The 12153-nt window shown below is 39.5% G+C and overlaps 1 protein-coding gene across 1 annotated transcript; it reads right to left on the bottom strand.

Annotated features, from left to right (window-relative positions):
- Positions 1 to 3446: 3446 nt before the first annotated feature.
- SPCS1 (signal peptidase complex subunit 1) lies at positions 3447 to 12106 on the bottom strand. Its single transcript, XM_075183100.1, has 4 exons — positions 11981 to 12106; positions 5569 to 5628; positions 4320 to 4406; positions 3447 to 3949 (listed from the first exon to the last, which is right to left on the bottom strand). Exons 1-4 carry the CDS (start codon positions 12014 to 12016, stop codon positions 3833 to 3835), a joined length of 300 nt encoding a protein of 99 aa, XP_075039201.1. The 5' UTR covers positions 12017 to 12106; the 3' UTR covers positions 3447 to 3832.
- Positions 12107 to 12153: the final 47 nt, after the last annotated feature.

Raw genomic sequence — 12153 nt, 5'->3', positions numbered from 1 at the left:
AAAGGAGATGCCTTATTTCTGATGTATCTGATACAATTAGCCTTTGTTTATAAAGGCTTTGTGTATCATGATGTGGGAAAATGTCTTGTTTGGGGTTTGTACCTTTCTTTGGGAATGTGTATTCTGCGACTGTCTGAAGAAAGTAGTCATGTGAATTAGACCTTTTGACTTGCTAGATTTCCTGTGTCTAAAAACAAGATGCAGGACATCACAGCGTTTCTAGAATTTCACAGATAAGTGTAAATATTGTTAAGTTTGCAATGCATGTAAATCCATGTTTGTGTAAACACATTGCATCCCGATTCTAAAAATAGCCTGTGTTCAAATCAGTATAAAAAGTACTGTCTTGTATACTGAAATGTATCATTCTGATGTTCCATGTGACCTGATCACCTGGTACCTTCAACCAGTGAGAGAGCAAATAAACATCACTCTGCTTCAAGACACTGCATGACAACTTCTTCAATATTGCTGTAATCCTGTGGCCTGCAGATTAGACCCCAAGGGCTAAATTTACTAAGCTGCGGGTTTGAAAAAGTGGGGATGTTGCCTATAGCAACCAAACCCGCAGTTTAGTAAATCTAGCCCTGAATCTAATCCGTTCTCCGGCTGTTTCCAAGGTTGGACCCAGCTTTTCCGGTGCCACCGCTCTGCCTGCTACCCTGCAGCTCTGGTTAGTGTGATAGGCCAGGGGGGATCCATCCACAGCTACCCGGATCAATAGTAAGAGGTCCGGAGTACCAGCCCAGGTACTCCAGCAAGGAGGTATCCCAGCAGTGACAGTTACCCAGAAGGAACATGGTTCTGGGCGCCATAAAGGAGCCCGATGGTGGTGGCAGGCTCCTCCTACTGCAACAGGCGGGGCGTATTCAGAATAACAAAGGGGGCGGTGGCAAAGTAAGCCCAGCCGGTTCCCAGCAACAACAGACAGGGTGGCATAGGCGGTCCATCCTGTCACACTCGCCTCACACACTTTCTTACAGCTAACAACATACTAGATTCTCTTCAGTCAGGCTTTCGCTCTCAACACTCCACAGAGACTGCGCTTACCAAGGTTGTCAATGATTTGATCACAGCAAAAACTGAAGGCCATTACTCTCTTCTAATTCTCCTGAATCTCTCTGCTGCATTTGACACTGTTGACCACTCTCTCTCCTCATACAAACGTTACAATCCCTAGGTCTTGAAGGCACTGTCCTATCCTGGATTTCATCCTACCTATCTTATCGCTCTTTCAGTGTTAATTTCTTTGGATCCACCTCTGCTCTGCTTCTTTTATCAGTTGGAGTACCTACCACAAAGGTCATTGCTAGGTCCTCTGCTATTCTCTGTCTACACCACTTCTCTAATAAGAAAACTAATGAGCTTTCGATTTCAGTATCATCTCTATGCGAATGATACACAGATCTATCTATCCTCTCCTGATCTTTCACTATCTGTGTTGTCTCGTGTTACGGACTCTTTCTGCCATTTCATTTTGGATATCTTCTTGCCAACTCCAAACTTGATATTTCAAACAGAATTAATAATGTTCCCACCCAAAAAATAGAAGCTTCCTGCCTGACATTTCTATTTCTGTTGATAACATGACCATAAATTCTACCCCACAAGCTCGCTGCCTAGGTGTAATCCTTGACTCACAACTAGCCTTTGTTCCCCACATCGACTATATCTAAACCATGTTACATACATCTAAAAAACATTTCCAGAATACGCACATATCTCACACAAGATACTGCAAAAACCTTAAATCATGCACTCATCATCTTCTGCATCGACTATTGCAGTTCCCTCCATGTTGGTCTTCCCAAAATCAGACTCTAGTCCCTACAATCTATTTTGCACGCAGCGGCTAGATTGATTTTCCTTGCAAAGCGTTCTTCCTCTGCTGAGCCACTCAGTCTCTACATTGGTTTCCTGTTTTCCAATGAATCATAAAATTCTTCTACTAACATATAAGGACATCAACAAAATTGCACCGACATAAATCTCCTCACTTGTCTCAAAATATCTCCCAACTCAACACCTCCATTCTGCACAAGATCTGCGTCTCTCTTCCACTCATAAGATTCTTCCATTCCCGTTTACAGGACTTTTTTTAGAGCTGTATCCACTTTGTGGAATACCCTCTCTCGCACAATAAGACTTTCCTCTAGTCTTCAAACCTTCAAGCGTTCTGTGAAAACCTACCTCTTCAGACAAGCTTATGATATTCCTCAACCACCATCTTAATCTCCCTAGGTTACCCTCTTACCACCCTCTACACAGCTAACAACCCTCTGACCAACACTGCTGTGTGACTGATCACACAGCCCACTCAATACTTTTTACCTTTGCATTCTAGCTGGACCAATGTGCAATATGATGTAGCAATTACCCTTATCTATTAAACTCCCATTGTCCCATAGATTTTAAGCTTGCAAGCAGGGCTCTCTTACCTCTCTATTTTCCAGTATTGTTTAATTAATGTTTGTTCCCAATTGTAAAGCGCTACGGAATTTACTGGCGCTATATAAATAAATGTGGATAATGATGAATATGCACCCACTCCAAACAAAATCTCTCTGGACATTTTAAATTTCACCTCCCTGCAGCATACAGGCAAGGTCCAAAATTTCACATTTGAGCAGGATTTACTCGTACCTCCGTTCTACTGAATTTGGGTATTAATTACATCCCTCGATCAAAAATACCCTGAGTAATACAGACGTCCGAAGCAGATTTCACTAATTCCGCAGTCAGGGTTTTGTTGCTGTCACGCTAGCACATGAACATCCTACTCTCAATACACTAAGGTTTTGTAACCTTGCCCAAGTTTAGTAGCTGTACTACAGATTGTGTGCAGTTTTAAGGGCTCCCGTTCACCCAAATAATGGGAGCTGCCATTTGTGGGCTGATATATATATATATATATACATACACACTCACACACACATCCTTCCTGTCGCACTTACTATGTTCAGCCGGCCCTAATTCTTACCATTCATAAAATACCGGCCTCAACTGTGTTAGGTAATTATTTCCAAACTGAAATTTATGTCTTCATACAACAAACCCAGCAACCTACAAACCCAGAACATAAATGTGCCATCTATCTGCACTGAAATAACACCTTGAGTGCGTTTGCATAGTGCACTATTTATTGTAGACTCAGCTTTTCGAATTTGTTGTTTTCCTTAAGGTCCTACATGCATCACAGACACAACCCTACACTAATTATCTCAATATCATACCCAACTATTTCCTTTTCACCTTCCTCAAAGCAGGGAGCAGTGATAAAAGGATAGAACTGAAGATATTGGGGAAACCACGTTAGAGGGGTCTATACAGGAAATAATCACCATTTGGCTTACATACTCTATTATGGTTCTCACCTAGATGTACTAAAATACATACTTCCTTCTCAGCAACTAAAGATTCCACATTATATTAGAGTGAAAGATAGGTAAAATGCAAAGTAGGCTTTAATTCAATATCTACAGTACAGTTGTAGAGTACAGGTTTTTTGTCATTACTCAGCAAGAGCCAGGTGAGGTCAAATTCACAGTCGCTAAACTCGTGAATATTCCCTCAGTCCGTACAAATGTTAGCTCAGACTTTGAGCAGATAACCATTTCAATTGAAAAAAGTCACCACTTATTGCCAAAGTATAAATGAATAGCAACATAGCATAAGGCATAACCAAATAACAGAAATTTTATTGGACATTTAGACATTACCATGAACGCAAACCCTATAAGCACAGTGTTCTGCTTAGCAGAAAACATATCAGTTCAAGTCCATTTTTCATACGTGGTCCTCTGACTTGGTGGTGGTGCCCGTTGGTGGGGAATCATTTGTGCTTTTTGGATTTCTTGTCCTGCTGTTTCTTGTCATCCACAGAGCAGTCCTGGACGGGTAGCCATTTTAGAGGATGGCGGCGATACATTGGCCATGGAGGAAGTGTTAACTGCAATAAACACAGGAAAGATGATCTGTTGTGGTCAATGGTTTTCTATTTTGTTATCTATTTAGAAAAAAAGGCTGCTCCATCTTTAACCATGCTACTGCATTTTTATATATGTAATCTTAAGTATGCCTACCCGCATAGAAAGAAAAAAAAACATCATATAAATTTATAGTGAAGGTTGAAACTAGAAGGCACGCAACATAAAAAAAAGTGATCTAGGCCAAAAATGTGAAATCCAGATCACAGCGTGCTCTTAGAGTAATAAAACTAATAATAATAATAGTAATAATTAACAAAAAAAGAAGATAACCCTTTAATCTAAACCATCTTCCTTTCCTGAAACAATAATTACACTAGGAAAATAGCATACCAAGCAAGACACAGCAAACCCTGCAATTACTATGTACACTGTCCATCCAAACTGTTCAATGATATAGCCATAGATGAAGCCGACCACCTGCAAGAGACAAGTTTACATTCAATCAAGACTTTCAACCATTGTTACTTTCCATTTTTATCTAACAATTATTAAATGATATATTTAAGCGTTCAGAAATCAATCCATATATGTAGCACCCTATCTCCAGCCCTGGCATAATCCATGCTTCCTGCTTCACTGTTATTGAAGGTTCATACTATAAAAGACTTATGTCATTAAAATTGTACTTCATTTAGATTTCTGTTTGAATATATATATTTCATTTGGGTTTGCCATCAAGCAATGATGTATGTAATGTGTAAATACTGTAATAAATAGTATTAAAAGTAACTTTTTGGTGCATTTATAGAAAACTGTTCTGGGCAAAAACTGCACAGCCAGAATGCCACCGAAAAAAAGCTGCACCGTATGCAACAAGTCTACAACCTTAGCATTTAGTCTTACACCTAGGCCTGACTGTAGTTAGAGGTGTGCATGCTTTGTGTCACAAACCTGCACCTTTTTGGAAATTGAGTTACAAAAAAAAAAGTTGCAATAATAAACTCTGCCTACTTCTTCCACATATGAATAGCACTGCTATAAAAGTTCTAGCAGTAGCAATACACTATACCCATACTCCACGATACATAATGATGCACTCACAATGTGCCTTCTGATGAATTTCTGGCACGAAACCTGTACTTAGAATCCCATATTGGATGATAGGAATCAATTTTAACTATCTCTGTATGTTGTGTACAAAATGTTGCTCTGGTTTCACTACCTACTGTAACAACACATGTATAACAATATGAAAACCTGGTTCCCCTACCCAAATCCTCTTTCCTTTCTTACCCCCTCACACATCATTGCTGTATATAAAATTTCAAATAAAAAAAAATCCTTAAGGTAAAAGTATCCTTTGTCATGTCACCATGCTTTGTCTTTTCCAGCCAAACTGGCAATGTGGCCCCAAAATTATTGACTTAGACACACATAGGTGTATGTGGAACGTGTTCAGTCCACCTAATGAATGATAAGGTCTGCTCAATTTGTGTCTGCAAATTGGGTACAGATGAGTAATAAGTCTGAGCGATTCGAAGTCCTATGTGGCTTTAAAAAGTATTTCCCCCAAACTGATTACTTTGTGTTCAAAGAACATATAAACTTGAAAAAAGAAAAAGAAAAAGATTTTACTTACTGCAGAAAACAGTATTATCCCTTGAAAGATCTGTTCTGCAAGTTTCTGACCTTTGTAATCCTAAAAGAAAAACCAAGATATTAAAAAGGGCATCATAAAAACTGAATCACAATATGAACTACACCATCTTGAACTTGATTAGATTACATGAAATTTGGTATTGCATGGAGGCCAGACAAAGTCTAGATGATCTTATGAAATAATTCCAAAACTAAGTAAACTTTATTTTCTGTGTATAATACCCAATCTGTGTCCAACAGATCTAATCAGTCAATTCTCCCCCTCTTCTCCAAAGCATTGATTGGTAACTATTAGAACTGGCTCCTTTACTGCACTCAGGCACTATAGAATGATGGGACATATCTGAAGCCAGATCAAATCTTCATAGAGAAACTCTGATTGTAACACCTTCTTGCTTTTCGAAAAATATAGAATTGCGGTAACTCAGAAACTGAAAGGACATCAGGAAACATAAGTACTGTGCTAGAGGTTGCAATTACAATGTAAGCATCTTAGTTCACTGTACTATACTCTTAATACAGTTACACACACCACAGAATTGTATGATAGTCCTACCTTTTGTTTAAAAGTCTGCATTTATTTTGTTCATCTTTTAAGTCCCTTTGTTTTTTATCTGTGCTCTTTTTTTCAACCACTGTGCAGAACTGTAGCACCTTAAAAATCACGTGGTCCGGACATGGAGGTCGATGGAGGGCACTCCACTGACATCATTCCATTCACTTGCCATGAGTAAATAGAGTAGGGTTAACCGATCAAGAAGCATTGAAAGGACGATGACAATGTACCTCCACCGCTCTCAGTCGCAGGCACAATTTATGTATGGGGTCATCCCAATTTTCTCTTACTAGTAAATTCTTAATCTGGTATTAAAGAACAATAGCAGTGAATGCCAACCTCGAGCCCTTAATCCAAATTAATCCATTTGTACATGTGTCTTGATGGGCAGAATTTACATACTAATTTCCTTTTCCCTTAACATAGCAAGGCACATAAACATGATTCCCCCCCGCCATGGAAATAACATGAAGAACCATCTTAAAATGTTCTCTCAGTTGTTACTATACTCTTTCCCTGTCCTTCAAATATCCCCATGCTCTACGTTGAAGGCCATGCTTCTTCATTCACTGAAGAATCCACAAGTGTTAGTTTGTGGATGAACCAATGATGCAGTCAGCAGCAATGACTTTGTATTGTGCAGTAAAAGTCTTTTCCCACATCAGAGGTATAGGCGCAGCAAGTCTTATTTATTTCTTCCTTCATGACATGGCTGGATGGCATTAAGGCACCAACAGTTATAACTGAAGACCTACATAGTAAGTTCTGTTTGATGGATGTTAATGCTCTAAGCTTCTCTGCTTTAGTTCTGCTTCTGCTGTTGGTACTTAAATTAAACAAGTGCAAATCAGGCTGCATTACCAAAACTCTTTATTTATTCTCATTCTGGACTCTCATCCAGGCCTAAAGAGGAACAGTAGTATAGGAGTCCTTTAAGTCTTAACTGCCACCTACTAAAATATATTGGAGGTGCCCCTCCCACTAACCAGAGTTCCAGGGACTTTCCATACAACCATATTATCTAAGCCTCTTCTGTTCCTATTGCAGCCAGGCCAAGACCGTAGGGGGCGCTGCAAGGATGAGCAAAGGAACAAGGTGACTATTTAGAGTTGGAGTCTTTGGGTGGAATTAAATTTCCTGACATGAGCCACCGAACATCACAGCTGTGTCTGGTTGAACTCATTTGCGGGTAGTACAGTACCCCAACATTACAGATTTTTCTATGTACCTCTTTAAGGTGCAAAAAAAAATCTGTGAACCCCCACTACAGTTCCAGGGGTACTCCATTGAGAATTGAATCAACCAGTTTTTGTTTTGCAGCTATGCCTATGGCCTCACAGGTCATCGAATATTATGGTTGAGACAATGGCAGGATGCCTAACATCTGAGCATCATTTGCTTGTTGCCATTTGAGGGAGGTCTTTTGTTTAAAGCTAAACTAGACCAAATCATATCAAAGTATATTGCTGTGAAAAAGTACCTTCCTTCCTCACAGAGTAGACTGAGTCAGTCCAACCAACAGACTGCTCGGTTTAGAAAGAAATGATCTGGAAGATGATGCAGTCATCTTGCTAACTGGAAATCTGAACAGAATACTTCCTTTCAGGTACCTCCAGATGTAGTAATCAGAAATATAAATGTGTATGAATGTCAGTTAAAGGGCTCACTTCATCTTCCTTCACTATTTTCAACGGCACATGTCAAGAATGCCCCCTTTTCCTACTTATTTTTGCTTTAGTGATCGAACCCCTGGCCGCAAAGATACGAGCCAATCAGATATCAACTTTAAATTTCAGTGTACAAATAAGCAAACAAGTATTTGTCTGCTACATGAAAAAACAGTCAGTATTTAACTTATGTGCAAAACAGAATGCTAATTTGCACCCCTTGCATTGTAACATGCTTTTGTCCAGGAGACTGAAATAAGAAGTTTCTCAAGTTAAGATCCTTAATGAATCAGGCCCCTGGATAGGCCGTATAAACAAGGTAAAAATTAATATTCTTCTGCAATTGTTATACCTGTTCCAGACCCTTCCCATTCAGGTCCCTCCCTATGTGTTCAAATTCCTCCAATACATTACTCTAGGGTCTGGGTGTCAGTTGAGGCCAAAGGCCTGGACTTGCTTACCACTGCTTCCCTCCTCTGGCTCGTCGCCCCAAACGGGTTCTGACTCATCCAACAGTTGCACACTCCTTGGCAATATGGAACTCCTCATCTAGGCGATACGACTTCTCCACGCATACCTCTTCAATAATTCAACAATACGGAACTCCAGCCAGGTTTGCTACTACACTGTGCATCCTCCCTTATTTTTCCAAAGGAGTCTGCTTTTTAAATGATATCTCCCGCTCCACCCTCTTCACTGACATTCAAACAGCAATTGATATACCATCTAAATAATTTTACCAGTATCTGCAAATACGCAATCTTCATACTTCTGTTAAAGCACATCTTACTGCCCGCCCGTTCACCACAATCAAGGCGTTGTGCTTGCGCAGAGCATGCCTGGCTATATTTCCACAATATATTCTGAACTCACTCTCCCTACTAATTCTAATCGGACCTCCACGAAATAGCTTGGGAACGAGACCTGGGTGACCCTTTCGACAATGATGACTGGACCGAAATACGCGAAAGCGCTGCTTCTAGCTCTATAGGTGTTAAGATTAAAGAGAACGTAAAAAAAGCTCTTGTATAGATGGTATTATATCCCAACCCGTCTTCACAAAATGTTGCCCGAATCTTCAGACAGATGCTGGCGTGTATGCTCTGGTATAGGGACGTTTCTTCACATCTGGTGAATTGCCCGAAGCTACCCAATTTTGACTAGATATCAAGAACCTGATATAATCCCTGATCCAAACAGACATTCCTCTAGATCCAAAAAATTTCTTCTGCCCCTTGGGTTTCACGCTGCAACCAGATATCAAAACAAACTGGCACGTCATAAAATCTCAGCCGCCACCTGCCGAATTGCCACTGACTGGAATAATTTGACGGCAATTGATAGAGTATGGAGTCATTAAGCTATGAGGAAAGGTTAGCCAGTTTAGGCGTCTAAGAGGAGATATGATTACTATGCACAAATACATTAAGTGTCAATACAGAGAACTTTCATGGGAACTTTTTACCCCAAGGACTATACACAGGACACGCGGTCACCCCCTAAGTTTAGAGAAGAAAAAATTTCACAACCAAAGGAAGGGTTTCTTTACAGTAAGGGCAGTCAAGATATGAAATTCACTGCCAGGGAAGGTTGTGATGGCAGATTCAATAGATATGTTTAAGAAAGGGTTAGACAAATTTTTAGTGGAAAAGTGTATCCAGGGATACGACCCTTAATTAAAATGAAGGACAGCAGTGGATATAGGGTAAAAATAGGACTGCAATATTGGGTCTGGGGGTGTTTTCACAATTGAAACAGATTGGCGGTTGCTTACTCTGGATCAATTTCAAATATAAGTGCAGGATCGCAGGAGATCCAAAAATAGGTTGAACTTGATGGACTGGTGTCTTTTTTTCAACCTCATCAAATATGTTACTATGAATTAAACACATACTGCCAGTGCAGCAATGTCATTGTGCCACCATGCAATAAAAGAGGATGCCATCTAGAATTAGGATCTCTCCCCATAAAATCAGTATTTGAATCATCAATAGATCTGAGAATTCCAAAATCCAAAATGAATAATAATAAATAATAAAACTATTGGATAAAATCTAATTAAGAAGACGAGTCTGTTACAGAAGAGAAATCTACTGTAATCTTTGGTAATTTGATAGACCTCAAGTGAATTTAGAACTATACTTTTAGATCTAAGCAAGCTGAACACTCATCTCACTGTAATGTAATTCAGAATGGAATCTCTGGAGACTGTCTTATAAGAATTGAGAGTAGACAATTGGCTTACAAAAATAGACCTGAAGGATGCACATCTTCATATACCAATCCCGTCAGTACATATTTCTCCAATTCTGAATTCTCCCACTTTCAACACCAAGCTATTCCCCTTCAGACTGACTACATCCCAGTTTACAAAATATGCCATTAGTTCTTCTAGTGTCGGTATGTGTCAATGCAATTGACATCTATGTCTACCTAAAAGAATGATGGGCAACAGGCGGCCCTAGGGTTGCATGCGGTTCTCTAGTCCTTTACCTGTGGTCCCCCACCTCCATCCTGCTTTATTGACAGTTATTGTTATAGAATGCAATACTTAAGACATTTAAAATGCCTGGTGATATGTTATGGCAGATGGGTGTCTATTTAATTTTTTAATATATTGTTTTAACATATTATTGAGATTAAGCAAAATGTGCAGCCCTTACGTAGATTAGACGCGGCCCCTGAGGCGTATCAGGTTGCCTATCACTGACCTAAATGATATCCTAGTTAAGACAACCAATAGAGAAAACCTGACGTTTTATGTTCAGATTGCTGTTTCAGAATTACAGTTGCATGGATGGAATGTGAATTGGCAATAATCACATGTTCAACTAGTTCATGAGAATGAGTTCCTTGGAGCTCCTTCAAGTCTCACTTCCTCAAGAATCTCAAATATTTTGAGCTTAAACATGGAGTTCACCCTGAGATGTATTAGGATGACAGGCAAATTGGTGATCTAGTAAGGTCTAGTGCACAATTATTCACCTGCATCTATTTCAGTTTTAATTTATCTCTCAAAAAATGGAACAAAGTCTCAAGAACAACAGTCATTTGATACATTTTCAGTCAGTGTCCAACCTCAGGAGAGGTTTATCTCTGTAAACCCCTCAATGGATATCGATTGTCACAGAACCCAGTGCAGACACTAGACATTTCAGAGCATGATAAAGTGAAAATGCAGACAGACAATACAACCATATTCAATTATATAAACATGCAAGAGGGCACACTCAATCATTCTATGATAAACGTGACCGGAGGCAATTTCTAAATCAAATACAGCAACAGGCTTTGAATCCAGAGATATTTTCAACTCAATCGGACAAGGTTCAGGGATGCATAAATAAATTTAATGATAATCCAAGGCAAGACCAAAATAACTATGTTCTGCTCACGATTTCTGACCCAGGAAGCAAAAATAGACAGACATATTTTGAATACCCTAGAATGTTCAGCTTTCCTCAGCTTGAGGGTTGCTGTAAATACATACTGATGATCATAACAGTTGCCAGCACTAGTTAGCAGCTTCTTATTGACCTCTAAAGCCGATAGTGCTTTCTTCATTGATCGCCGGGTCTACATACAATTGTTGTGGGCTTCTCTTAGAAATTATTTTTGCTATTTTCATTCATACACAAGAAAGAAGATTATACCTGCTGTATTATAGAAGGTTTTTTTATTATTATTATTTCAATCAAAACCAATCGTGAATGCTTTTTTCACTACAAAAACAAATGTTAAAAAAAAAAAATTGTGCTTATGATCTGGTTGGGTCTAACTGAATATGCTGTACACCTGACATAAAGCTGGCATATATGCTACTGGTGCAGTTCTGGATGCATCATGACATACATGAGATTCTGTATATGGATGTAAATACTCTATTAAACTTCTTGGCTTTTTTTATGGACATATATGCATCCAACTAAGTATAAACCCCCATATGTTGAGTGGACTTTGTTAGAATTTTATTTTTTTACAATTCAATACTCTTTAATAAATACTAACTTATATAGAATAAGAATATATTGTGGGGATAACATCCATTAGGGACAGATATTTACAATCTGCCCAGGAAACATGCATGGTACAGGACACATTAACACACACCTGCATCCCTCACAAATACACACTGTGCCACAAGTGGCATCTGCCAGATGTTTGCTCACCATTTGAGTAGGAATAGAGGCGAATATGTCGAACATGGTGGCAGCTCAGCGGTTCACTTTAAGACAAGCGGGTCCCAGTCCGGAAGCGCTAGTCCCCCGAGCAGCGTCACCCCAACGGAAGCCCCCTATAGGTGTCTTTACCAGCGCCTGACTACAGCCGCGTCACTGCGCGG

This window comes from Mixophyes fleayi, chromosome 8 (genome assembly GCF_038048845.1).
Source record: "Mixophyes fleayi isolate aMixFle1 chromosome 8, aMixFle1.hap1, whole genome shotgun sequence".
Taxonomy (NCBI): domain Eukaryota; kingdom Metazoa; phylum Chordata; class Amphibia; order Anura; family Limnodynastidae; genus Mixophyes; species Mixophyes fleayi.
This window is presented reverse-complemented; position numbering and strand designations above follow the sequence as displayed.